Genomic DNA, 27,866 nt, shown 5'->3' on the forward strand with positions numbered 1-27,866 from the left:
TCCCATCCCATCCCCACTCCAGAGGCTGCAGCACAGCCCTGCCCAAGGTGCTTGGCCTTTAAATTATTCCCACAATGGCCAACTGAAAATAATAAAAGAATTGTTTCTTTTCCTGATGGGATTTATTTTAATCTGTATATAACTTGAAATTTTGGGCTAATTCCTCTCTTATTTTATTTCTTCCTTAACAGTATTTTTTTTTACATTAGATATCATTCTTGTGAAGAAATCATGTTAATATAATATGTAGTGAAGGACCAAAATCGTGTTGCTGAGGTTGGGTGTTGGATAAGCAGGGAGCAGGAAGATTCTGTCCATGTGCCAAATGACCCCAGTCAGTGCTGCCAGTGGTGCTGCCCACTCTGCAGACAATCATCCCTCAGCTCCCCTTTGCCTTGAAGCTCCTGGGCCCTTGGAGGAAGGTTCCAGTGATGGGGAGCAGCACAGGAGGAGGAGGAGGCCAGGGAAGATGCTGTGCCTCGATGGGTGTCCTCCAGGAGAACATGGAAACAGCCTTAAACGTGGGGATAGATCCATCCTGTCCCACTGCAGCTCTGGGACTCCTGGCAGCAGCTCAGAGCACACCACATGTCTGGGCACGGGACTGCAGCAGCCCTGTACCTGTATTTTTATATAAAGTTCTTTTCCTGTTCATATTTCTTAATAAAGTTTGTTTCCTCTTTTGTTGTACTGTCTCCCTTCTTGTATTTTTTATTTAGTGCTGATGAAAAATGTTGCTTTCTCCACAGTTAAAAGAAATAAACAGAAAGTCTGGCTGAGTTTCTACCTATCTTGTGTCTCTCAGTCAAATACTCCTGACAGCTGCTCCAGGTGACAGCAGGCTGGGCTCTGGAGGGTGTTTCAGGACATGCAGATGTTGTGTGAGAACATGTAGAGGCCACAGCAATGCCACCAGCAGAATGAAGCTTCTTTTTAGGGCTCATAGCTGGGACAACCTGGCTCCTTGGAGCTGTCATGCTCGACACTCATCACTAACAGAGAACACACAGTTCATTGTATCCAAGGGTTTATTGTTGCCTTAATTTACAGTTGAACAGTTTGATCAGAACAGACCTTACATCGATGCTGCCCCTGTAAATGTGAAGCTGGCAGTGCATGGGGCTGGCTCACCCCAAAATTGTAGCTGCCATGTCCCCTGCACGGGGTGTGAGGGGCTGAGCCCTGGGCAGAGCCCCCTCCCCATGTGGGAGGAGGGAATGCAGGTGGGAGCTGCAGCACTGCTCCTCATCCTGCCCCTGCTTCCCCCTCTGCCAGGAGCACATCCCATTCCTGGTGCCACAGCTGACTCCAAGGGAACAACTCTGGCATTGAGTATTTTATCAAGTGACCAAAAGGGGTCTGGCATCACCTCACCTGTGCAAGGCATGGCTCTGCCCAAAGGGCTTAGGAATTATTGTGGGAGGGAGAGACAGAAAAAAGAGAAACAGGAGCTAAACCTGGGTTGAGGAACAAGCCCAGCACATGATTTCAGCTCCTGACAATCCCTGACTGGGGTGAGCTCTCCCCACACCAGGTGTGCTGGCCCAGCTGCCAGCAGGGACGGAGATGGTGGCACAGGCACCTCAGAGCCCAGAACAGCTCCAGCCTTTCCAACCGAGCCAAGCCCTCGGCTGCTCCCGGAGCCTGTTCCGGGTCAGCGGTGCCAGCGCTGCCAGGCGTGCCCAGCTCTCACAGAGGGAGCTGCTGTGTCACAGTGCCACACTGAGCCGTCCTGGCCCATGAGATCTGCCATCCCAGACAGCTCAAGAAGAAAGGCTCTGCTGCTGCCTCCTCTCCGTGGGCTCAGTCTGCAGGTCCCTGAGGCAGAGGGGTCCCTCTGGCTGTCCCTACACGTCGGTCTCGATGCGCAGCCGCTCCATGCGCCGCACGTTGCCCTCGGCGGCCACGCGGCTCGTGATGGGCCGGGCACAGGCCTGGGGGAACCAGCCCCGCTCCCCGTCCCGCAGCCGCTCCCCCCAGCACCAGCCTGGAGAGAACAGAGCAGTGAGAGAGCCAGGATGGCCATGGATGCTTGGGGAACCAGCCCTGCCCTCCCCACACCAGCCCGGGAGAGAACAGAGCAGTGAGAGAGCCAGGAAGGGCCATGGATCCTGGGGGAACCAGCCCAGGAGAGAACAGAGCAGTGAGAGAGCCAGGAATGGCCATGGATCCTGGGGGAACCAGTCCTGCCCTCCCCACACCAGCATGGGAGAGAACAGAGCAGTGACAGAGCCAGGAATGGCCATGGATCCTTGGGGAACCAGCCCTGATCCCCCCAGCACCAGCCCGGGAGAGAACAGAGCAGTGACAGGGCCAGGAATGGTCATGGATCCTTGGGGATACACCACTGCCCTCAGAGGTGCTGGGTAGTCCAGGGATGGCAGGGAAGGAGGTTTCTGATTTACTGCCTGCTCTGGGGGATGTTTTCTCTCACTTCTGAGGCTGCTGGTGCCAACCACAGCCTGCACAGGAACACAACAGCTGCCCATGGCAGTGCCACCTCCCTCAGTTCCCCCCCAGGACCCACTGTCACCTGCTGGGACACAGCACCAGCCAGTGCCACGTGTCTCACCAGCAGCCAGGACTTCCTGGAAGCTTCTGCAATTGCTAAAATCCCAGTCTCTGGGGATCATTGAAGGTTCCCCCTGCCCCAGCTGTGCTGAGGTCAGAGCCTGCCCCAACCCAGGCACTCACCATCCTCTCCCCCCAGCACCAGCACCACGTCTGCCTGCTGCAGGGACAGCTCATCCGCCTCCTTGGCCAGGTAGGCACGGGTCACCTCCACCTGGCTCAGCTCTGCAGGACAGGGGACAGCAGGGACAGTGAGAGGCACAGCCCCCAGCTGCCCACCCAGTGCTCCACAGCACAGCATGCTCCATTCCCTCCTGTCCCTGCCCCTTATCCCTCCAAGCTTGTGGAACCTCCTCTAACAGCTGAATGCATTCCTGGAATTCCTGTGCCTCCCAGGAAATGTATTTAAGGTTAATTGTGACTGATAACTTCACGGGAGGCAAGTCCTAAGGAGCAAGGCTTAAGGGTTTTCCTCTCCATTAGTAGGAGTGGAGGAAAACCAGGTAGAAACCTGGGCCTGTAGTGCAACAGGGAATGGAGCAGAGCATTCTGCCCTCTGGCACAGGGTACCTCCTTTGGGAGTGGTGTCAGGCTTTTCCTTCTCCCTGTGCATCAGCGCCGCCATCCACCGGGCCCGGTCACTCCTGCCAGAGGGAAGCACAAAGAAAGCCTCAGGACAGCACCCCTGTGGCCAGCAGCAGCTGGGACATTCCCCTGCTGTCCAGGGGAGTCACACTGGACAAGCATTTGATCAGACTATTCAATGTAAGGACACTTCCCAAGTGGCCCAGCTGCTTTGCTTCACTTGGACAGGGGAAGCTGGTGTGGGAATTACATGGGAAATGTAAGAGAGGAAAGAACAGAGCCTGGGAGAAGCCTGTGCACATCCCCATTGCTGGGAGGAGGAGTGTGGGGGGCAAAGGGAGATTTGCAGAAGCCTCAGAGGATTCCCAGGGCACCAGCCCATCCCACGAGGCAGAGCACAACCCCAGCGTGGCACTCACAGCGTCTCTGCTGACAGCAGCACCTCTTCCCGCCGGCCCTCGCTGTCCTTCTCCAGCACCACTCGCAGCAGGTGCCCACCAGCCTTGACAGGAGGAGGGGAGGGTGGATCTGAGCTCTCCACCTTCTCCACGGTGACCTGGTCCAGCGTGGCGTAGTTCATGACCGTGTAACTCTCCTCGCTGCAGCACAGACGGGATCAGTGCCTCAGCTGTGGGCTCTGCACCACTTCCCAGCTCCCAGCCCGGCACAGGAGGCTCAGCAGGCATTGCCAGAGCAGTCAGGGTGGGACATGGCTCTGGGGACTTGCTGGCCACCCACCCACCGAGACAAAGCCACCAGTGGGACAAGGAACACCTCAAAAAGGCAAAACCAGGGAAACCTCACTGATTTCTTTGGTACGCGCTGCTCAGGAAATTGAGGTTTAATCCCTTAGCTGTTCTCCAGGGAAAGTCAGGTCCCTCCCCACAGCCTCACCTCTTCTTCTTGGTGATGATGAGGACGTCGTTGAAGAGGAAGAGATGGCAGAGGCGGCCGGCGCCGCGGCGGAAGAGCCCGGCCTCCTCCGAGAGCAGCAGGTGCAGCTCCCCGCGCTTCAGCAGCCACCGCGACACCGACACCAGCGGGAAGGGCTGCAACAGCGCCAGGGAAAGGCTGGGTCACTGCCCTCCCCACCAGCAGCAGGCAAAATCAAGGAAAGGAGTGGGCCTGCAGTGGCCCTGGGGTCAGGATGGACACACAACATGTGTTTAAGTTTTTTAAAAAGGAGTTTCCAGGGGCGGCTGTGCACCCTGCTCCAGCACACCCAGAGATGCAGCCCCTGGACCCCAACAGTGGGTGACACTGTCATGGCTTTACTACACCCTTTAAAAACTGCCTGCATCCAACAGCCCAGTCCAGGCTTCCCAGAAGGATTCCCAGCACAGGTCTGACCTCCCTAAAAAGGCCCCAGGAGATCTCTCACCACCACTTCCACAAGACCTCACCTTCTTCTTCCCAAATTCCAGCTGTTTCTGCAAGGTGTACATCTGCTCCGTCCTCTCCATAGCCCGAGCTCCCTCATTGCAGCTCTTGACCAGCTGGGAAGAGAAAAACATCCCAAGGGAAGTGGAGAAGGGTTGGACACTGAGCCCATCCATCTCCCACAGCAACCCCAGCATTAGGGACTGTCCTGCTGCCCTGAGCAGGACAGACAGACAAATCCTGGCACAGGCCTCACACCAGGTTTGGGAAAAGGCAGTGGGATGCTCTCCTGGAGAGAGATGGCACATGGGCTCTGCCTGGAGAAGGACTCAAGTGAACCTGCACCAAAACTGAGGAGCAGGAAGAGGAAGAATTAATCATCTGAGAAGAGCTCAAGGCAGGAGGATGGACAATCACACAGAGAGGAGGATTTCCCTGGATGAGAGAGCAGGACAGACTGGGAGCAGCAGGAATGTGCTGCCAAGAGCTGCTCTTCAGGGTGATGAAAGAGTCCCCACTGGAATGGTGGTGGCCTCAGTCTCTGTGGCCCTTTGGCCTGTGTGAGTGACCAGTGGATGGTAAAACACACAGAGGTGAGATCCAGGAGCAGGGACAGTGCTCATGACTCCTGCACTCCACACTTCCCTCTCTGCTTCACTCACTGCCCTGTGCCCAAATCCCCAGAAACCATGGTGAGAGTTCTCAGGAAGGACAAAGATGGGCCAAAGAACAAAGAAGAAAAGGGGACAAGAAAAAGGAACAAACCAAGATCAGGTGACAAAGGTGAGAAGGAAAAAGAAGTGTTCATCCAGCAGCTGTTTGCAGCAGAGGAGCCTCAAGTGAACTGATGCTGGGAGGGAAATGAGAGGCTGGAATGGCAGTGTTGGATCAGTCTCCAGAGGGCTGAGCTGGCAGGAGGAGGGGTGGAGGGCTGGCAGCTGGGCCTCACCTTGCTGATGGCCTTCACAGCGCGGGTGGCAGCTCCGTACGCTGCACTGTGAGGGTTTGTTTTTTGCTGGACGGTCTGGAATTCCAAGATAAGAAGCTTTAGTGACATTGCACCACAGAGAAGGGAGCATCAGCTCCGGGATTTCAGGATGCCACATGTGGATTGAGCTGTTCCCAGTGGTCAAAGGAAGGTTTAACAGTGCTGGGAGCTGTGAATCTGGGGATTTGATGTCTGATGTGTGCCTGGTCCTCACCCCTGCAACCCACCACAGACTGGGAGCAGCTATTGGAAATTCCACATCCAGCAGCTTGGCCATTTAGAGCAGATTTCTTGCAAGACCTGATTTCCAATCCTGGGCTGCCTGACCACCCATCAATCAGGACACTGTGCCACCCCACCCTGGGACCCAGATATGGCACAGAAGAAGCTCAGGTCGCTCAGATCAGTGGCACCAAGACATGAAGTTATTCACAGAGTTTTAAGCTGCACACCTGACACTCCCCAGGAGAAGCAGACTGCCCTGGATATAAATCACAGAATCACAGAATATGTTGATTAGAAGGGACCCATTAGGATCAACTCCTGGTCCTGCACAGGACACCCCAAGAATCCCAATATGTGCCTGAGAATTATCCAAATGCTTCTCCTGAATACAGGAGCATCCAGGCTCTGCATCCAGGGCCCAGCTCCAGAGGGCTGGAAGTCAAAGCAGAGGCTGTCCTGGGGTCAGCAAACAAAGGGAATAGCAGAGTCACCTCTTCAGAGGTGCCAAGCAATGCCACTGTGTCACTACTTACATCTAAGAGCAGAGGAAGCCGTGTTACCCTCTGCATGGGCAGAATGAGAAATGAGATCATTGGCAGGCCTCCACACTCTGGTTTCCTTTCAATTTGTTTCAGGGTCTCTTTAAATAAGGGGTTTGTGGTTCTGGAACAGGACAAGAAAGCTCCATTAACTCAGTTCTTCAGTTGTCAGGATTTCCCAGCAGCTCTCCACACCCAGGAAATGCAGAGCACTGATGGCACTGCCTGGGGTGCTCACTGTCACTCTGCCAGGCTTGGAGTGCCCAGCTGGGCAGAAATTGGACTGATCCCACAGCAGGGGGTGGAAAAGCACCCAGAGAGAGATGGTGAGACCACCAAAAGGTGGCTAAAGCCACAGATGCACCAATAGCAGACTTAGACTTGGCCTGGAGATGAACAAGGCCCATCCATGTCCCTGTGTGTCATCGACCTCTGCAATCCCTGGAGCCCAGAGCTCCTCAGAGGAAACTCCTTGGCCAGCCCAAGGCCTGTACTCACAGCAGCTTATCCAGTGTCCTCTGCTGATAGACTTCATTGGAGCAGTAGCTGATGTAGGGGTTGAAGTGTTTGGAGGCGTGTTCCTCCACGATGTCACTGATGTCAGGGATCAGGAGGTGCTCCTGGTGTCGCTTCTCCAAGTCTTCAAAGAAGCTGAGGAGGGAATTTAAACAACCTCACCACATGACTCACCAGGGCCAGACAAATGGAATGTTCCCACTGTGGCTTTTCCCAGAGGAGATGGGGCCTGGATCCCTTCTGGCAGGGCAGCTCCAGCAGCTGAGACACCCACGCCTTCCCCAGAGGCACAGGCTTCCTCCATTCCTGCACAGGATCCCTCCTCCACCCCAGCCCTCCAAGAGTTTTAGTTTCTGCCCCATTGGGAAGCCACAAGCCCTCAACACCCCCACAGCCATTCCCAGGGCTGCTGCATCCTCCTTCCTGCTGCTTTCCCACATGGACACAGCTCACCCAGCACCAGCTCCCAAGGCATTTCACCTCCCAGAGAGTACCTTCAACAATCCAAGGGATGGTTGGTTTGGTACAACAAATAAAAAGCCCAGGGTCCCCTCCCAGGCCCCACTTGCCTCGTGCTGACTGTCAGGATGTCCCCAATGTTGGAGAAGAGGTGGTGGTGCTCTGTCTGAGTCATGGTCTCCTTCAGCTCCTCTGACCTCATGAAGTGGCCCACCAGGATGCTCAGGCTGTGCATATAGGAGTACTCAGAAGTGATGATCTCAAACATTGCCTGGAGAAAGCAGGGAAGATGCAACAGTATAAACTGACTGGACAAAGCTGGGAATTAATTGTTAAATCTTATTTACGCTCTTTTGGCACAAAGCCACTGGAAATTACTTTGCTTTATGTTTGTTCTGTCACCTCATGCATGGCCTGGCCAATACCAATAATCCCAGTGCGCTTTAGGACACTCAGCTGTTAAAAAGCCATAGCATGAAGATGTTTTCCCTTCCCATGGAAGCTGCCTGTTTCCTCACTGATTTGTGCAGGGGAGCCCTCCCAGCACTGCCCAGTCCTGCAGCAGCTGGAAGCAGCAGCCCCATGAGCTGAGCTGAGCCCAGCTCCACCTGGAGCTGACCCTGACAGAGCCAGGTGTGTCCCACAGCCTTTGGTGCCTCTGCTGTGCTGCCGGGCCTCCCTCACCTCCTGCCGCTTGCGCTCCTCAGGGGAGATCCTCTGCAGGATGCCTGATTCCAGAACCTGTGGATGAGCAGGAACAATGGTCCTTGCATGCCCTTGAGTGTGGTCTGGGGCTGTGTCAGCTGCCCCATGGCACATCCCACCACTACACACCATCACACCCCATCACAAACCATTACAAACCACCACACACCATCACACACCTTCACACACCATCACACCCCATCACAAACCATTACAAACCACCACACACCATCACACACCATCACAAACCATCATACAATGTAACACACCATCACACACCTTCACACACCATCACACCCCATCACAAACCATTACAAACCACCACACACCATCACACACCATCAAAAACCATTACACAATGTAACACACCATCACGCACCATCACACACCATCACACACCTTCACACACCATCACAAACCATCACACACCTTCTCACACTATCATAAACCATCCAAACCATTACAAAACACCACACACCATCACAACCCATCACAAACCATTACACATTTTAACACACCATCAGAACCTATCACAAACCATCACACCCCATCACACACCATCATGAACCATATAAACCACTACAAACCATCACACACCATCACACACCATCACAAACCATTACACACCATCACACACCTTCACACACCATCAGAACCCAACACAAACCATTACACACCTTCACACACCATCACACACCATTGCTCACTGCCACCCCTGCCCATCATCACTCACTCCTGCATCACCCCCACAGCAACACCCAGCCCCCCAGCTGGCTGCTGCCACTCCCTGGATGAAGATTGCTCTTCCCACAATGCACAGGAAAAGCCCAGCAAGGAAAAGCCCACCTGCCTTCCCCTCAGCTGTGGGTGAAGCCCAACCACAGCAGCACCACCTGCATGTCCCAGGCAGGACTGGACAGCCCAGAACATTCCAGCACAAGGACTAATGATGTGGAATTATGACTCCCAGACCCTCTGGGCTGCTGGCCCTACCTCTGGGAGCTGGCTCCAGGTCATTTGGGCCGGGCGGTAGCTCTGCACCACGATAGCAGCACCCAGAGGGGATGGCTCCTCTGGCAAGGAATCCTCCAGCAAGTCCTCGTCTGACTCATGGCTCACAGAGTTCAGACCTCTCTCACGGATCTCCTGATACAGCCGAGGCTCTGTGGAGGAGAAGACACGAGGTCAACACAGCAGCCTCTCCCAGCCCACGGCTTCCCTTCCCAACCACGGCTGCCTTGCCCTGTTGGCCATGAGCCACAAGCTCCAGTGAGCCCGGGCCAGAAACTGCCTGATGAGGTTGGACTTTGCACTGCACTGATTGCCCAGCGGCTGCTGCCCCCATTTTCCTTGGGAACCACCCATCTGTGAGCATGGCAGCAACTGGAGCTGTTACCAGCCCCAGGAGTGAGAAAGCAGGGCAGCAATGCTCCTGTTGCTTCGGGGAAACAGAGACAAAAGCCATGGCTCCAGGGCATGGGAGCAGCACGGTTGGGAAGGGCCTTGCAGGGATTTGCTGGGCTGAGGCAGAAGGGACTGGGGCCAGGAGCACTCACGGTCCTTGAATGAGCCACCACGCTTCTGCACCCGCTTCCGCCCGAGGGTTCTCTGCAAGGGCAAAGGAGAGACTGCAGTGGTTACCACACTTCTGAGGCCTTGGGAAAACTCTTCCAGGAAAAGGGAGAGTTACCTGTGCCAGTCAGCCCACACCACCCTGCTTTTTCAGCCTGGTTTTTGTCTGAGCTCTGTTTGCCTTACCCAGGTGACTCAGCTTTCACCTCCCATAAGCAGGGTCATGCTCAGAACCATTCTGTACCTGCACTGCTGCTGTCAAATCTCTCTTGCACCTGGACTTTGCCTGCTCTGGAGTCTCCCTTTCCCTGGACGTGCTTCACCCATGTTTGTGTACGACTGGAGCCGCTCTCCCGGCCAGCCCCACCCTGCAAACATCCCACAGGCTCCTGCCAAGTCCAGCTCCACTCCCCACGACAGCCATGTCAGCTGTTCCCAGGCTCTCCAGGGACCTGTAGCATCTGCTGGTGACACGGAGCTTCCCAAGGCACCAGCCACGACACCAGGCTCAGCAAAGCAGCTCCAGAACTGACCAGAGCTGCGGGCACTGCAGCTCCTCTGTCACCAGCAGGAAAGCAGCACCTCATGCCACCCTGCCAGGGGTGACAGCAGCTGCTAAACCCACCTTGTTCCTGCCAGGGCTGCGGCTGGGGAGGGCGCTGCCATCCTCAGACACGGGCTTCAGCGAGGGCGCGGCCTTGGCTGGCTCCAGCTCGGCGCCCAGCCCCTTCATGGCCGCGCGGTACGACATGTTCCGCAGGTTGCGCTTGAGGGCCCCTCCGCCATCATCCTCATCCTCCGCCTCCAGGGCCAGCATGGGGACGGCCACCCCCTTCGGCTCGGGGCTCAGGGGCTCCCGGCTCACCCCGAAGCTCTGGGGCCGGGAGGGGCTGTTCTTGGGCTTGGAGGAGACGGCCAAGCTTTTGGGGATGAGCTGCTGCGTGCCCACCTTCAGCGCGGCTGGGCTCTCCGTGCTGAGGATGATGCGGCGGGGCTCGGCCGAGGTGGGGGAGGCCAGTGGTGACAGCGGGGTGGCACTGGGAGCTGTGCTGGAGCTGCGCTTCCCAGGGACACAGGTGGGGCTGGAGGGCTCCGGCCGCGCTGGGTGGCATCGGTACTCCAGGAGCAAGGTCTTGTCATCCACCGAGCTACCAGAGGGGCTCCGAGACATGGTGGTGGCCCAGGGGAGCAGCAAGCTGAGGAGAACCGACAGACAGACAGAGAGGTGGCTGAACTGACAGGCAGACAGGCGCCAGTAAGGCAGCAGGAATTCAGCTGAGCCACAGGAACCTTGGGACAGCGCAGGACTCGGCCTCTGCCTTCCCAGAGGGCCTGTATGGACAAACCTGGGATGTTGTCATCACCCATGTTCCTTGCAGGGCCATCCTGGGGCCAGGGCCAGGCTGGGGACACCAGGACGTGGTCAGACACCAGGGCAGCCAGGCCATGCCATGGGCACCGAGAACAGCCAGGCCATGCCATGGGCACCGGGAGCAGCCAGGCCATGCCATGGGCACCGAGAACAGCCAGGCCATGCCATGGGCACCGGGAGCAGCCAGGCCATGCCATGGGCACCGAGAACAGCCAGGCCATGCCATGGGCACTGAGAACAGCCAGGCCATGCCATGGGCACCGGGAGCAGCCAGGCCATGCCATGGGCACTGGGAACAGCCAGGCCATGCCATGGGCACTGAGAACAGCCAGGCCATGCCATGGGCACTGGGAACAGCCAGGCCATGCCATGGGCACTGCAAACAGCCAGGCCATGCCATGGGCACTGGGAACAGCCAGGCCATGCCATGGGCACCGAGAGCAGCCAGGCCATGCCATGGGCACCGAGAGCAGCCAGGCCATGCCATGGGCACTGAGAGCAGCCAGGCCATGCCATGGGCACCGAGAACAGCCAGGCCATGCCATGGGCACTGCAAACAGCCAGGCCATGCCATAGCCACCAGGAACAGCCAGGCCATGCCATGGGCACTGGGAACAGCCAGGCCACGCCATGGGCACTGAGAACAGCCAGGCCATGCCATGGGCACTGGGAACAGCCAGGCCATGCCATGGGCACTGGGAACAGCCAGGCCATGCCATGGGCACTGAGAACAGCCAGGCTGTTCTGCAGACACCAGGAGCAGCCAGGCCATGCCATGGGCACTGAGAACAGCCAGGCCATGCCATGGGCACTGGGAACAGCCAGGCTGTTCTGCAGACACCAGGAGCAGCCAGGCCATGCCATGGGCACTGGGAACAGCCAGGCTGTTCTGCAGACACCGGGCAGGTTCAGACCTGAGCCGGGCAGGCCTTGGAGCCTCCCCCAGCCCCGCTGCTGCCACACCTCCGTGTCCCCTCATTCCCCTCTGGGGTGCTGCCAGCCACCACAGCCACTCTGCACCCTCCTGAATCCACCTCCCCCAGGCTGTGGAATCCCCAGTGGTGCCTGGCCATGAACCCTGTGCTTCTCCAAGCTCGAACCTGTCCCAAACCGCGCCGAAGGGCGGCTCCATGCCGCCCATGAAAACACCTGCCCCAGTCCCTGGGGCTCCTCACCAGGGTTAAGGTCACTCATCCCCTCCAGTGCCACCCACAGAGCCATGCACCCACGGAACCTGCCCCTACAGAACAGACAGAGCGTTTTATGGCCTCTGCCTGTTACATGACTCCGGGAGAAGTTTAGCTGTCCTGCACTGGGATCCCATTGTGCCAGTGCCATCTCCAAGCTGTTCCCTTTCAAAGACCAGGAAACAAACCAAGGCTGACCGTGCTTTCCCTGCATGAATGACTGGCAGGAGGACAGCACAGACCCATCAACAACAGCTCGTTTGACAGAGATGCTGCTCATTCCACTGTCCTCGGATGCAGGACACATGCTCTGTGTCTGCCAAATGTCCCCGGGACGAGCAAAGCGCCACATTCTGCTCTTAACCCCATCCTGGCTGAGGATGAAGCTTATCCTAAGCCCTGGTAAAAATAATCAGGCCAGAATCCAGAGGGTCTGGGAGCTGCAGCATCCACAGCTCTGGGTGCTGGAGCCACACAGGACACCGATCCCGGTCACTGCCCTCGGTGGCACACGGGCACCGTAACTCGGTACTCGGTAACTCGGTACTTCCAGCCGTGCGTGCCGGGGGTAGGGCAGTAAATGGGCTGGGAGCACGGCGGGATACAGCCCTGGGGAGCACCCAAACCCCTCCGCCATGGACCCAAATCCCCCGGGCATCGCTGGGCGCTGAGACCCTCGGGGACAGATCCGCAGGGGGACGAGTCCCTCGGAAGGGACGGCACAGCCGGTGCCCTCCCCGGAAGGCGCTCGCAGCCGCTCCCCGGGGTCACCGCCCGCACGGCTGCCCGGGAGCCCGGTCCCGGTGCCAGTCCCGGTCCCGATGCCGGTGCCGGTCCCTCCCCAGGGTCCCCGGTCCCTCCGCAGCGCCCCCGCCCCGATCCCACCGCGCCCGCACCTACCGGCGCCCCTCGGAGCCAGCGCGGCGGGGACGGGATGGGAGGGACCGAGCGGGGCTGGGAGGGACCGAGCGGGGCTGGGAGGGACCGAGCAGGGCTAGGAGAGACCGGGGCGGGACCAGGGGAGGTGCCGGTCCGGCCCCGGGGCCGTGCCGGGCTGGAGGTGCCGCTGGGAACCCGCAGCCGGTGTCCCGCACATCCCGCTCTGCTCCCCGCGGCGTCCCGGCTTCCCAGGGGGGGAAATTAATTGAGCGTCTCTAGGAACAGTGTTTTGCCGCTTTCTGATGAGTGTTAATCGGGTGTTTGCACACGGTGTCGCTGCCGGCCCCTGGAATCGGCATTTCCCATCCCCTAAAGCCGCCTGTGCCAGGTCACTGGAGGCAGGGGGATTATTCGGTGTCGTTCTCCTGTCACGTTAAGGGGTGACAAATGAGAGTGCCCGGCTGTCCTCGGGGTTTGGCCGGCACACACTCGGTATTTCAGCAGCCCAGGGACTGTCCCTTACTACAGGCGTGTCTGATGCTCGCTTTAGTTGCGCCTTCAGTGGTCAAAGGTAACCTCGGGCGATCCCTCCGGATGCACAAAACATCATTTTCGGCTGCTTTTGGACGCTGCAGCTACTGGGAAAGAGGATCTGAGGGTCAGGCTGCTGCCAGCTGCCCAGCAAGGCTCAACAGTGCTCTGTGTCTTTACTGGGAACAGACTTTTCCCTGACCTTCTCTGTTGCCCCCCTGTCCTGCTCCTCCCCACCCCCCAAATGGAGCCTTTTTCTCACTTGTTTATGGTGAATCTCAAGCACTTTGTGCATGACAAAGTCCACTTGTCAGCAATATTCTTTTAAATGCCTCTGTTCTCTCCACTCCGGGGCCTGCCTGACAATCGCCCCATTATCACAGCTTTCTTATCCCATGGATTTTTTATCCTTTCCCTCCGGGGCTAATAAGGAGAAAGGCTCCAGCGAGAGGAGGGCTCCTACTCCAGGGTTCAGCTCCGGCTGAAACCCTCCCGATCTCGGGGAAGGGCCATTATCCCGAATGTGGGACACCATCATTTGATCACCATGAATGACTTTTTGAAGCGAGGCCATTCATCAGTTGTGTAATGGGGTTTTTAGCTCAAAGACCCTGCTTTCAAGTAATTTCTGCTCCCAGGGTCCCCTGGAGCTGAACCATCTGACCGCTATCACTGGGCAGTTCACTCGCTCTGCGCTCTGGTTGTGAAAGGAAATAGGCTTGACATTTTCCACCAGCTCACCGATGCCCCATCCCAACATTTTCTCCCACCCTGGAACGCTCTCACTGCTCCCTGTGCAAACATCCCATCCCTTCAGTGGGATGTGATGCACCTGCTTTGCACAGGGGAGGTTTGGAGAGCTCTGTCAAGCTCTGAACCCCTCACAAGAGAGATATTGAGGGGCTGAAACATTTCCAGAGAAGGGCACAGAGCTGGGGAAGGGGCTGGAGGAATCCTGTGAGGAGCAGCTGAGGGAGCTGGGGGGGCTCAACCTGAAAAGAAAAGGAGGCTCAGGGGGGACCTGGCTCTGCTCAACTCCCTGACAGGAGGACAAGGGACAGGATGAGAGCAAACAGCCTCAGGTTGTGCCAGGGGAGGTTCAGCTTGGATATGAGGAAGAATTTTTTAATGGAAAAGGCATTGGAAAGGGCTGCCCAGGGAGGTTTGGAGTCCCCACCCCTTGGAGGTGCCCAAGGAAGGCCTGGATGTGGCACTCAGGGCTCTGTTCTGGGTGGCAGGGTGGGGATTGGCCACAGGCTGGACTGGATGGTCTTGGAGAGCTTTTCCAACCTTTACCATCCTGTGATTCCATGATTCTGACCTCAGCAGCAGGTGGGGTGGCCATAATTTAATTTTTTGAAGCTCTTTTGATTATTACAAACCACACACACACAACATCAGACCCCACAGGTACTGCAGAGCAGCAAAGCCAGGCAGTGACACACCCAATGTCCCATTGTTGGGGACGTTCTCCATGGCTATTCCATGAAAAGAAGCTCTCAGGACCACTGCTTATAAAAGCACACAGGTTTATTGCATATCAATCTCATGTATAAATTCATTGTAGCATTGGAAAGATTACATTTGGTATACATTCCTATTCTACAGCATTAACCTCAAAATCAGCTTTTTCTATTCATTATTTTAAAGGAATTTCTCTACACAAGTACATTTGTCTTTTATCACAAGCATCAAAATGAAATTTGTAAAATTGCCTTTTTTTTTTTTTAATTATTTTCTACACTTCATATCTTTTATTTCATTATGCTCCCAACAAAGCGATTCCATATTAATTAATAACTGCCAACACTTTTTCTTTCTTCCTTGGCAGTTCGAGGCTTCGAGCCTCGGACGCAAAATCTAATCACATATACAATAAGTGCATCTACGGAATTTTTTTCTTTTTAATAAAAATTTCACAAACGGACACAATAATGACTGCTAAACACAAGTCATGCACAGTTTACTTATAAACATAACAGAAGCAATATACAATCAAGAATGATATGGAACAAGCACCATCCTCTTTCTCAATGTTTTTTAAACATTATATGAAAACCAGACATTTACAATTGATTTTAAAAAAACACTATACAGGTCTAAAGGAAAAAAAAAATCCAACCTAAATCATATCTGTATTGTAACAATGGGAAAAGGAATGACATAGGATGCACAGATTTATGATTCTTGCAAGCACAATATATATATGTTTTAAATTACATCTTCTGCAGGCTGGAAATGACATCAGGGCAAAACATCTCTTGCTTTGAAGAGAGCAACGAGAATGTAAAATACACTGAGAATTACTTTCAGAATTACTTTGTTCACATGTGAATTGCACATTTGGAAAATCAAAGCTGCCTTTTTTTCTTTTTCGTTCTTTTTTTTTTTAAATTTTTTTAATTTTTTTTTTTTTTTTTTAAATTTCTTCTTCCAAAGTGGTAATAAGAATTAACGACAGAAGAAAGAGGAAAAAAAAAAAAAAAAAAGAACCTCGGAATCATTCAAGAACTTTTTTTTAGTCACAGTTTCACTCAACACTACGGAGAAGTTTCATGGCTTTGTGAGAACACTACTGACCACCGGCGAGGAGCAGAGGGTTTTGCCCTTGTGATGCCAGCACTGACCCGAGCGATGCCACTCCAGCCCTTGGGGACAGCGCTGCCACCGCGGGCAGGGTCCCCAGCGCTGCCCCCCGCCCCTGCCACACACACACACACACAGTACAGCACGGAAAATCCCAGTGGGAAGTCAGCAGATCGACCTGGCCGGGCATGGGGGGCTCACGATCCAGTGCTTTGATGCTTCCAACGCCTTCACCTCGTTGTGCAAGTGCTTTCCAAAGGTTCCATCCGCCCCACGGCAGCCAGGAGCTGCTCCAGGAGCGGCCACTGAGTGTCTAAGTGCTGAGTGGGGAGAGGGCAAAGCCTCCTCTGCGCTGTCCCCAGGAGGACAGCACCCCAGCAGGGTGTTAGTCCTGGAATCAGCCCAGCACGCCTGGCTGGGGTTTGTTCAGCCCCGTTGGGGTTTGGGCTCCTGTGCATCGATGTCCCCGCGGTGCCCAGCGAGGCAGGGCCTGGCACACCTTGGAAAGGCACCAAAGGGCACATCTCCAGCAGCACAGCAGGGAACTGGGTGCCTCAACACGTCCTGCAGGACTTGGCATCTCAGCACATCCTGTGGGACAACCTCATCCCATTGGAGAGCTCCCAGCTGCAGCGATCACACCAGGACCAGCCACCAGCTCTGAGCTGGTGGGAGGCAGGGAATGCACAGAAATGAGACCCACATCCTCCTCCCTGACCAGCTCAGGAAGGTCCAGCTCTGGCCAAAGCGAGGGCCCTTCACAGAGCACAGCCCTGCACAGCTCCCAGCCCCACCTGACCACTCCAAAAATCCCCAGGGCTTCTCCTTCTCTCCTCTGTGCTGTTGTGGCTGTGAAAATACTTTAAATAAATAGATCCTACACAAAGCTCTGGGTTCAAACCACACCTGGAGCAGTGCCCTGGCTATCAGACACACCACAGCCACTTCTCATCCCTGCCACCATCACCTGGATCCCAGCGTGTCCATGGGCTTGGACACCACAGCTCCACCTCTCACCACAGCTCCCAGAGCTTCCCCAGCACTGGGAAGCAAGCAGTGCTCTGGTAGAAGAATGTCCTGGACACAGACCTCTTAAAAAGATGAGATTCTCTGCTAAAGCAGCAAAAACAGAACCTCCACACCTGCTGTGAGCTGCAGCACATTCCAAGTGCAATCCAATGAAAGGTAGAGATTGACAGAGGTTCAGTGAGGCTTCCTGTTTCTTTATCTTAATGGGAAAAACTGAAACTTGTAATCAGTGCTAAATTAGAGGAGTGGGGAGATCCTACAACACAAACTAGAGAAAATGGGGAGAAAACTGAATTAGGAAATATGAAAAAAAAATCATTTCATGATTTTAAGCCCTATATTTTTAATGTCCTCAATCCCTGACTGGATAATACCTTCCTATCCTTGGCCAGGGGCCCTCAGGAGATCCATGGGCAGCCAGGATGAGCCTGGAGAGGGGGACAGTGACAGGGAGAGCTCAGCTGGAGCAAGGAGCTGACCAGCTGCTTTTGGAGAAATGACACAACTGACAGCATGGCTGAGAGGGGGGTGGGGACACCCCAAATAAGTCCCCTCAATAACACTTGCATTCCTTAGTATTGCTCAGTATTGGCCCACATTTTGATGTCCAGCTCACTGCCACTCCCTTGGCTGCTCTGTCACCTCCCTGCGCTGTGGGGTGCGATGCTGACCTGCCCTGAGCTTTCTTCAAGGGTGAACAGACCATGGTCAGAGCACACAAACGCTCACTGCTGCCCACAGATCTGTTCCAGCACAGCAGGCAGTGCCACAGAGATGCCCAGACATGTGGTGTGCTCTGAGCAGCTGCAGTGGGACAGGATGGATCTATCCCCACGTTTAAGGCTGTTTCCATGTTCTCCTGGAGGACACCCATCGAGGCACAGCATCTCCTCCTCCTCCTCCTGTGCTGCTCCCAATCACTGGAACCTTCCTCCAAGGGCCCCAGGAGCTTCAAGGCAAAGGGGAGCTGAGGGATGATTGTCTGCAGAGTGGGCAGCACCACTGGCAGCACTGACTGGGGTCATTTGGCACATGGACAGAATCTTCCTGCTCCCTGCTTATCCAACACCCAACCTCAGCAACACGATTTTGGTCCTTCACTACGTATTATATTAACATGATTTCTTCACAAGAATGATATCTAATGTAAAAAAAAATACTGTTAAGGAAGAAATAAAATAAGAGAGGAATTAGCCCAAAATTACAAGTTATATACAGATTAAAATAAATTCCATCAGGAAAAGAAACAATTCTTTTATTATTTTCAGTTGGCCCCTGTGATAATAATTTAAAGGCCAAACGCCTTGGGCAGGGCTGTGCTGCAGCCTCTGGAGTGGGGATGGGAGGGGACAGGAGGGACAGGAGGGGACAGGAGGGGACAAGAGGGGACAGGACTGTCCCTCTCCTCTGGCAGGGTCGGCTCTTGGGCTCTACCTGCCCAGGAGCTTTGTGCAAATACATGAAGCAGCTCAGTTACACCACCTGGTGCTCTCAGAGCCTTGGGCACTTTCACAGGATGTTGTGGAAAAACAAAAAGGGGAGGGTGAATTTTATTGGGAAACACACTGGTGCTGCTAATTTACCTCTTGTTCCATCTATACCCCTGGTTGCTTTCCTGTGGGGGCACACTGAGGCTCCCCAAAATCAGCCTCACTTGTAAAGCTGAATTGCCAAGGTGTCACACCCGGCTCTGACTCTGCTCTGCTCAGGGAGCTGGTTCCATTGTTTTGGCCTGCTGGAATGTGGTTATCCACATTGGACTGGCTTAGAACCCTCCATGTGCCCTTTTCCATGGCTTTCCTAACCATTCCATGAAGGAATGTCATCTCCAAATTCCCTGCTCCAACAGCAGATGGGAATTGCAGTGGAGAGCAGCACAGAGGCCACAGGATTTGTGGAGGGTGCTGTGTATCATTAGGGAAGATGAGGTTTGGAAGTGGTTGGAAACCACTCATAAAATCTGTGTGAGAAATTTTAGAGTCAGAGAGACAACTGGATTCTTATCTCTGTGCCCTGCATCCCTCAGGCTGCTGGAGCATGGAAATGTTCATCTTTGTACTAAAATCACAGGCCAAGCAGCAGCAGGCAGTGCAGAGGGAAAACCAGGCCAAAACAACGGTGTGAATCAGAGATGTGTGCCACAGATACCACCAGCACCATGTCACCCTGAAACCCTGGGAGGTGACACACACACAGGGAGGTGACACACAGGCAGGTGACACACACAGATATGTCTGAGCTCCCTGCTGAGGCGAGGCTTGCCCAGCACACATTTCCTTATGCACAACCAGGCAAAGCTTTACCCCATGACCTCTCTGCTTGGGGAAATCCAAGCATTTCCAGGAGCTGCACCAGCCTGGCTCTGTCCCAGACACTCCCAGCTCACAGTACCAGGAAGGACAGGGAGCTCTGCCAGCCTCACCCAGGGCACAGCTGGCCATCCTGTGACACATCTGTCACCCCAACCTCAGCACTGTTCCAGGCGGGAGAGGTCTCAGCTGGGAGCTGCATGTGGCCTCACCTTGGAGCAGCTTTGCACTGTGCCAGTGTTTTGCTGGAAACAAAGTCAGGATGGTGTTTCTGTGGGAGTGCAGAATTCCGAATTCTTCTGGAGGGTCAGTTAAATGGGTTGGATTTGTCTTTCCCTGGCATAGCTCCAGTGGCTGTGTCAGAATTGCACCAGGGACAGGTCACACCTGGCTCTCTTCCCTTGGTGCTTCCCCTTTCAGCTGGATGGGAAGGAAATGCTGCTGTGGTTCTGAGCTGTCACTCCTGCTCAGGCTGTGCTGGCTCAGTGACACTGGTTGGGAAGGCTGGAGGGGCCAATCTTTGATTGCACTGTTGCAATTCGTGTCTTGCTCATGCTATTCCTACAGGCTGTGAAATCCTGGGGCTGCTTCAGGGTTATCCAGTTTGGGAGAGGTTCATTCTGATAAATTAGAAAGGAAAACTCTGGAGAGATAAAAAATGCAGGACGTGTAGGTCGGATGCGACAGGTTTCCTTCTCAGCCCAAAGTCCAGACGACTCCCTGAGGCCCTCTCATCCATCTTGTGCTGGCTGGGATTTTGCTGGGATGGCTGCAGCACCCCCACGCCTCGCCTGGGCTCCGGCCAGTGCCTTGTGGACCTCTCAGAGGTGGTTGATGGGGTTAAAGGTCCCCGACTCTGAAGCTGCTCCTGCCATGTCCAGCCAAGCCCCCAGAGAGTTCTGGGAGGACGTGTGGAGGGGAGCGTTCTCAGACAGGGACAGCATCATTGCATAAGCCTGGGGGAGAGAGGGGGGCGAGGACAGGAGTGAGAACACAGCCTGGAGGAGCACTGTGTAAAACACAGCACCCCCTGACCCTGCCCACCTGGGCCACAGCATCCTCTGTGCTGGGCTGAACTCACACCCACGCTCAAAATACCAGATTATGGTTTATAGGGACAGCCAGGACACACCATCATTCCCACTGGTTTTCACAGGGCTGAACCCATCCTGCACTGCCTGTGCTTGGTGACAAACCTCCACAGGATCACAGGGGAAAGCAGCTGTTACTGGGGCTTGTTCTTAAAAAAAAGCACATCCCCAGACAAGGCAGTGCTCAGTGAGGCTGGGCTGGGGCAGCAGTGCCCAGGGGGAGTGGTGAGCAGCTGCTCATCCTGGCTCAATGCCTGGCATGGGCCCACTGGTGATGCCAGTGTGGAAATTTAGGGATGTGCAATTCTCATTGGTATGACCAGGGTGGTCAGGGTGGGTTTATTGCTGCAGTGAAGCCCTTAAAGGTGTCTGCTGAGAGAAATGCAGGGAGACTTGTTTATTCTCTAACAAACTGCTGGTTCCTTGTAACCTGGCTGCTCTCCCTCCCCTGGGACACAAGATTTGTCTCACACACCTCTCTGTGCCCTTTCTCAGCCCACATGGGGGATGTGAGGGTTTAGGCAGATGATAACTTCATATAGAGAGGGGAAAACCAATGTCACTGTCACCCATGGCCTGAAAATGGGGAAGACACAATCCCCAGCCTCCCCACCCCCATGGCTCAGGGAAGAGATAAAGTTTTGTGGTTTTGTAGACACACACACTTCTAAAATTTCTTAAAACTAAGCCAAAGGAGAGCTGTGCTGCTCACACAAGGGTATTTTATTACCTGCCAAAAGATGGGTCATATTAATAAGTTGCTTCTTGTGATTCAAGTGTAAAACAGAGACAAAAACCAAAAATGCCTTCCCCCATCCAAGCACAGGCTGCACCAGGGCGGTACATTGGAAAACAGCAAGCTGCTCCCAAAGAGTTAGTGCATTTGGGATGTTAGTGACAGGACACAGGGCAGAGTCAGGCAAGTGGCTCGTGTTTAAATGGGTGTCACCCCAAAAAACTCTGTGCTCTCTCTTCCAGCAGCCCCTCCCCAGCCTCACTACTGGCACCCACTATGAAGGAGGATAAAATTTTCCCAAGTTTTGGATGATGCTAATTCAAAAATCATGTTCTGCGTGGTGGCTGCACCAAGCTAATGCTCTGCTGGACATTTTGAAATAGATTTTGGGATAAATTCTCTTGCTTGAGGGGTAGAAAGGGCCTCTGAGGTGAGAGCTGTGCTCATCCCCCACCAAGTCCTGAGTGTCCTTTCTCCAGCCCAGGCTGCTGAGGTAACTTCACTGAACAGCTCTTTTGTGAGAATCCTTGTGGAGGGATCAAGAGATCAGCTCCATAAACCCAGACTGGGTATTTTGACTAATTAAAAAGCAAAAAGCACACACAGGCCTGCCTTAAACCTCCAGATTTCTCCCAGAATTCCAGTCATTCTGAGAGGCCATTTTGATGGTTTTTGATGGGTCTGGCTCACAGGGTTGGGGTTTTTCTTTTCCATTTTCTGGTTTACATTTAGAAATCAATGAGATAAACTAGACATGCAAATCCTGGATGTATTCTTATCTTTCACACCTGTTTTAATCAAACCCAAGGGCACTTTGTTGCTGTTTCTGCAGACCAAACCTCGACAGAAGAGCCACCCCAAAGTATAAATAAATAAGGAGTTATAAAAACATTTATACAGACAGATAAAAACACACAGATGCCTCTCTCTTCCTGTATAGCCCCGTTCTCACTGCACAGGCTGAGATAAATCCATCTAAAGGTGATGCCCACTCCCTTCCTCCTCCTAAATTTAATTTAGTTGCAACAAGACACATTCATGTGTGTATTAGAATTGCTGCTGGAAAGGGAAAATAACCCACTGGAAGGGGAAAACAACCCTTGGCTGGAGGAGGCCAGCTGCTCCCTAATCCTGCTGTGCACACTGGTGGCAAGCTAGGAAAACGTTCTGGATATACCCACCTGGTTTTTAGCCTGCCTGTACAGAGTCTGTTTTATTGCCTCAGAGTCTAAGGTGGAATTAAACACATCTTTAACTTCAAATGCTTCCTCGGCTGCTTTGCGGAGATCCAGCCCCTTCCCAAAATTCGGCATCTGCTCCAAATCTAACAGGCCGGCTTCGTCCTCCTCAATACACCTGTACCAATGACCAGGGGAAGGGGTGACCTGTGTTAGCTCATCTGGCCCACAGCCTGCATGCACCACCCACGGGGGCTCAGCAGCCACATGCGTGAAGGGATGGACACACGGACACGACACGGGATGGGAGCAGTGGGGGAGAAGTGGAGAGCAACAAGCAGCAGGGTCTGGCTGAGGTTCTGCACCAAAACCTGGGGAAGGCATCACTCAGTGTTGTGTGGATACCCCCAGAAAGGGAGGAAAACTGCAGCAAAAGGAGAGTTGAGCTGTGCTGTGTGCAGCAATCTTTGATTTGGAAGGTGCTCAGGCATGACTTCACCTCAGGTGAAACTTTTTATAGAATAATGGAATCTGGTTTGGGTTGGGAGAGATCCTAAAGATTGTTTCATTTCATGCTCTGCCATAGGCAGGGACACCTTTCCACTGTTCCAGGTGGCTCCAAGTCCTGTCCTACCTGGCCTTGGACACTTCCAAGGACCACAGCTTCCCTGTGCCAGGGCCTCCCCACCCTCACAGGGAAGGATTTTCCCTGAAGATCAAACCTATATCTCTCCTCTTTCAGTTTGAATCCATTCCCCCTCATCCTGTCACTCCAGGTCCTTGGAAAGTCTCCCTTCATATTTCCTGTAGCTTCCTTCAGGCACTGGAAGGTCCCCTTGGAGCATTCTCCAGGTGAACAATCCCAGCTCTCCCAGCCTTTCCTCCCAGCAGAGCTGCTCCATCCCTCTGCTCACCCTGGGTCTCCTCTGGACTCTCTCCAGCAGCTGCACATCCCTCCTGTGCTGGAACCCCAGAGCTGGAGGCAGCTCTGCACATGGGTCTCACCTTGTCAGATCTCTTAGAACTCCACTTGAAGCCAAGAATATTTTCCTACAACTCAAGAGGCCATAGCAGCACCAAAGGCATTGCACAGACGCCTCTTCCCTTGCCCTGACCAGAGTTTTGGAGAGAAAAATGACATCTGCTGAGCTGTGGTACCCTGAAAACTCTGGGCTTTGTGTCTGTTCTCCTGCTCCAGACTCCTCAAACCTTGGATATCATTCCAGCCTCCTTGCAGTCCACTTGTCTCGTGTCCCCCACCACGGTGAAATGGAATCTGGAGTGGATGTTTGAATCAAACCAGAGGCATGGCATGGCTGGGAGAACAAACCCACAGCACTCACGATGCACCACGGACACAGCAGAGGGCTGAGCCCCCTGGGAATGGCCCCCTCACCTTCGGGTGTGGTCAAAGCTCATGGTCAGAGACGTGGGCTCCTCATCCTCCTCATCCTCGAACGCTCCCCGGGGCTCCGCCGTGGGCGACGCCGTCTCGTCCTGGGACTTCCCAGTCAGGCTGTCATCATCTTCCTCTTCCAGTTCTTCGTCCTCATCGTCCACATCTTCTGTCTTCTCGTTTGCCAATCCGTGGCACTGGGAGTTGCCGTCAATATCCTGGATTTCTGGCCTGGAATGGTGTATTGAAGGGCAGGGAGGAGGAGAAGAAGAAGAAAGAAAAGGAAAAAAAAGTTGGCAAATGTTTAAGTCGTGTGTTCCCACTGGAATGCAAGACTTTGATAATGTTATACACAGATATGAACATTTATTTATATGTATATATTATTTAAAATGTAACAAAAAAGAAAACCAATGTGCTTCAGGCATTGAAAAACCACCCTTCACTTTTCCTAAGGGCCAATGAGCATGTTGAGAATACACCAGCCCTGAGGGTTTTTCAACCACAAATTTGTGTAGTCTGATTTAAATGCTGGCTTTTCATCTCTTAAAATCAACGTCTGTGGGACAAGTAGCCTCTCTGGGCTCTGTCCTCCAACAATTTCCCTTTGAGCAATCAGCAGAAGGAAGCTTCTACCATCCTGAATTCCCTCTTGCATTACAAGCTCATGCCTGTCCTGTCAGCAGATAATTTCATTTCCTTGCCTACCTTTTATCTGCTAAAGCCGACGCTTGGTTCATCTCGCTATTTGCAATAAAATTTCTGATTTCTGAGAAGTAGGAATCCTCTTTTTCGTCTAAAAGTGCATGGTTGTCTGATTCCGAGTTGGGGGAGGAGGCGCTGGTCCCGAGGTGGTTGGTGATGACTCCGGAGTGCTGGCTCACTGTGGGGCGAGGAGGGACAGCAGGGACAGCAGGAGGGACAGCAGGAGAGACAACAGGAGAGACAACAGGAGAGACAACAGGACACTCCATCAGGTGTTGGCAAGGCCAGTAAGAATATTCTCAGCAGTCCTCTTACTTTTTATTAATGATTTCATACTCATGGAGCAAAGATCCCAAAGGGAGATTGTGTTTTACACAAGTGCAGGTGAGATTTAGCATTTATGGACAACACACACAGTTTAAGCACCATTGCAGAGCTGTTTGCCTATAATTTTTCCACAATACATTTTTTTATCCCTTACTTGGCTTAATCACAGCAATTCCTTCCTTCCTTTCATTTTTTTATGTTAAAACAAAGCCTATTTATCTTCTTGAACTTCCAAAAACCCTTCCAAACTCATGCTTAGGGGACAGTGCATTCCAGCAAGGCTTCCCAAGGGCAGGACCATGGAGTCTCCTCTCTCCAGAGATCCCCAGCAGGTCCACAGAGTCTTTCTCTGTTGGAACCCTGGTCACTGAGAATTTTAGACTTTCTGTGCTGACAGGCACTGACTCCCAGAACACTGTATTTGAGCTGAGGCCCTGCAGAAAGCTTCCAAAATTACAGTAATTTCACGATTACAAGCTGCACCTGATTATAAGCCGCATGTTACAATACAGGATGTGATAAAAGGTATCTGTTCTATCACCATCTGTTGAGGGTGGGGCAGTGATCCTGATCTCATTGGGAGATATTCTGCTAATGGGCCATCCATTGAATCCAGGCAGGGCATTGTTCTTTATCTTTTCACAACCCATCCTTCCTCCAGCCAGTCATTTTCTGCTCATGGCCATTGAGTCCCACTGTGGCACTGATAAAATTACTGCATCCCATTGGGAGTTGCTCCAGCCAGGGGGAAGAGCCCAACATTTCTTACCAAGATAAAAACAGAGGTTTTGGGACACTAAGGGAGCCCCTTTCTCCACTGGACTCCAGAGGAAAACCGGATTTCTCCACATCCCCACTGGAGCTCCAGAGGGAAACTGCACCTTGTACAGGAGCACTGCTCCAACTGAGCCACATCTGTCACTGCAGGAGGATGCAGCCACCATGGGATGGGACTGCTGCCAACACCCTGCCTGACTGACGGGTGTCAGGTTGTACTCTGACTGTGTCAGGGTTTGGGGTTTGTTCTTTGTAGTGCTGTATTTCTATTTTAATTTCCCTAGTAAAGAACTGTTATTCCTAATTCCCATATTTTTGCCTGAAAGCCCCTTGATTTCAAAATTCTAATAATTTGGAGGGAGGGGGTTTACATTCTCCATTTCAAAGAGAAGCTCCTGCCTTTCTCAGCAGACACCTGTCCTCCAAACTAAAACAGCAACTTTTCCTTCTTTGTCCATATATAAACCACACCTGATTATAAGCCGCACTTTTGGTTCGGACCAAAATTTTAGTCAGAATGGTGCAGCTTATAATAGTGAAATTACTGTAAATGATAAAACTGGGATTATGGGTGTGTAGTTTGAGTAGAGCTGTGTAATATGGTGGAAAACTTGGAATTTGGGGTTTTAGGATATAGTAATAGGTATAAAGCAAGATGGAGGTTTCAGGGCAGAGGTTTTTCTTTCTTCTTCACGTTCTTCTTCATGGGTTTGGGTGATTTTGTGTAGTTGGATAAAAATGTCTGCATTGCAGCCCACGGGTGTTGGGTTAAAAATAAAAATAATTTAGGTGTCCATTCTTAATTGGACAGTTTGCCCTTGAAAGGCCTTGCAGAGTGAGAGATACATCTCCATTTTCACCTAGTTAGCTGGAAGTGCTGCAGAACTCACAGTCTGCAATATAGACAAGAATTAACAAACATCAGAGCGCCAACACAAAATTCCACATTGCCCATTTAATCCTGACCCTGGCAAAGAGAAGATAAAATGGATATTTGGATGTTTCCCCACCTGGAACATTCTCGTGCTCGTGTTTCTTCAGGTGCCTGTCGAGGTTGGTCTGCTGGCCGAAGCACCTGTTGCACAGGTGACACTTGAATGGCTTCTCCTTGTTGTGGATGTTCCGCACGTGCCGCTGCAGGTTGGAGGAAATGCTGAATGACCTGTCACAGTATTTACACCTGGAAAACAGCAGGAAATGTCAAGGAGTGCAATGTGAGGGGGAAAAAACTCAACAAAAGCCAAACAACAACACAACCATAAAATTAAAAATAAAAAACCCCAAAAAAGCCCCACCAAAAACCAAACAAAAACAAAACCCAACAAACAGAAAAAAATCAACCCCCCCAAAAAAAAACCCTCAAAAAAAAAAAAACCCCACAAAATAAAAGGAGAAAAATCTGACTATCAAAACCCCAGGAAATACTGCTCTATAAATCTTGACTCAGCTGAAGGAAGCACAAAGCATTCATCATCCCAGACAAATCTGATATTGTTGTTACTCAAGGAGCACAAAGAAAGGATTAGGATTAATTAGGAAGTGAGTCGTCCAAACAAATAAGAGTTTGAAACAAAATAATTACTTTTCCATGCGTGGATGTAGGAATGAGAGAGGTGGATTTATTCCTTCCACTTTTTTTGAGGGGAATCAGGTGAAATATGGCTGTGGAGGGAGGACAAGGAAGACAGAAGAAGAAAGAAGGGAGGTGAAATGTATAAAATAGTTATTAACTGGTAAATCCCTGCATGACAGCCGGACACACAGGAAATTCTGGCTTTATTTCTGAAATTCTTTGTGGTACTGGACATGCAGGGACTACAGCATGGCTTTAAAGGTAATTATAACTATTCTCATAACAAAACAGCTCCCAAGAAATTCAGCATCCTTTCCAAACAGAGATTTGCTCCTAGGAGTGAATATCTGGTTTGTGATGAAAAGCTGGAATGGAAGGGGCCAAGCCAGGATGTTCAGGGGAGCTGCTGGGTGCAGAAATGCTCCATCCCCTCCCTTGTTGGGTTTAGATTCTCTCCAAACGGTTCGGAATTGCTCAGGGTGGTGTTGAGAGGGCTGATGGACTGAAGGTGGCAGCTCCGAGCTGTGAGAGAGCTTGGGTCTAAAACTCCTGATAAAAAAAACTCATTTCTGCCCGAATCCCTCGCTACATCTCCCTTTAAACACATCACTTGTACCTCAGCAAAGCTGCTCCCCCCAGCTCTGCTCCCA

General features: G+C 52.8%; 2 protein-coding genes across 4 annotated transcripts in view; both read right to left on the reverse strand.

Moving 5' to 3' along the window:
• Positions 1 to 1,192: 1,192 nt before the first annotated feature.
• On the reverse strand, positions 1,193 to 13,070 carry ARHGEF16 (Rho guanine nucleotide exchange factor 16). The gene is made up of 15 exons (XM_033079847.1): positions 13,000 to 13,070; positions 10,166 to 10,736; positions 9,525 to 9,576; positions 8,962 to 9,131; positions 7,948 to 8,004; positions 7,374 to 7,534; positions 6,787 to 6,939; positions 6,283 to 6,412; positions 5,486 to 5,560; positions 4,560 to 4,652; positions 4,051 to 4,205; positions 3,576 to 3,755; positions 3,142 to 3,215; positions 2,695 to 2,796; positions 1,193 to 1,987 (listed from the first exon to the last, which is right to left on the reverse strand). Exons 2-15 carry the CDS (start codon positions 10,709 to 10,711, stop codon positions 1,848 to 1,850), a joined length of 2,088 nt encoding a protein of 695 aa, XP_032935738.1. The 5' UTR covers positions 10,712 to 10,736; positions 13,000 to 13,070; the 3' UTR covers positions 1,193 to 1,847.
• A 2,921-nt stretch (positions 13,071 to 15,991) lies between these two features.
• PRDM16 (PR/SET domain 16) overlaps positions 15,992 to 27,866 on the reverse strand; it is a 308,495-nt gene continuing 296,620 nt past the window's right edge. For 2 of the 3 annotated variants that reach the window (XM_033079706.1, XM_033079709.1), the window contains 5 exons: positions 26,654 to 26,823; positions 24,543 to 24,717; positions 23,835 to 24,065; positions 22,442 to 22,616; positions 15,992 to 20,389 (listed from right to left, as the gene is read on the reverse strand). In XM_033079706.1, the coding sequence (XP_032935597.1) occupies positions 20,255 to 20,389; positions 22,442 to 22,616; positions 23,835 to 24,065; positions 24,543 to 24,717; positions 26,654 to 26,823 (886 nt within the window). In that variant the 3' untranslated portion in view covers positions 15,992 to 20,254. The remainder of the gene's footprint in view (positions 20,390 to 22,441; positions 22,617 to 23,834; positions 24,066 to 24,542; positions 24,718 to 26,653; positions 26,824 to 27,866) is intronic. The other variant, XM_033079708.2, reaches the window with a different exon arrangement.

The sequence above is a fragment of the Catharus ustulatus genome, chromosome 24 (assembly GCF_009819885.2).
Source record: "Catharus ustulatus isolate bCatUst1 chromosome 24, bCatUst1.pri.v2, whole genome shotgun sequence".
In the NCBI taxonomy this organism is placed as follows: domain Eukaryota; kingdom Metazoa; phylum Chordata; class Aves; order Passeriformes; family Turdidae; genus Catharus; species Catharus ustulatus.

Bases quoted from the DNA above. Each gene is read 5' to 3' on its own strand.
- ARHGEF16 (XM_033079847.1), bottom strand. From the start codon at position 10,711: ATGTCTCGGAGCCCCTCTGGTAGCTCGGTGGATGACAAGACCTTGCTC. The intron at 8,005-8,961 runs GTAGGGCCAGCA...GCTCATCCACAG, and splicing joins CCTGGAGCCAGCTCCCAGAG to GTTCTGGAATCAGGCATCCT. The intron at 5,561-6,282 runs GTAAGTAGTGAC...TTGGAATTCCAG, and splicing joins GGCTTCCTCTGCTCTTAGAT to ACCGTCCAGCAAAAAACAAA.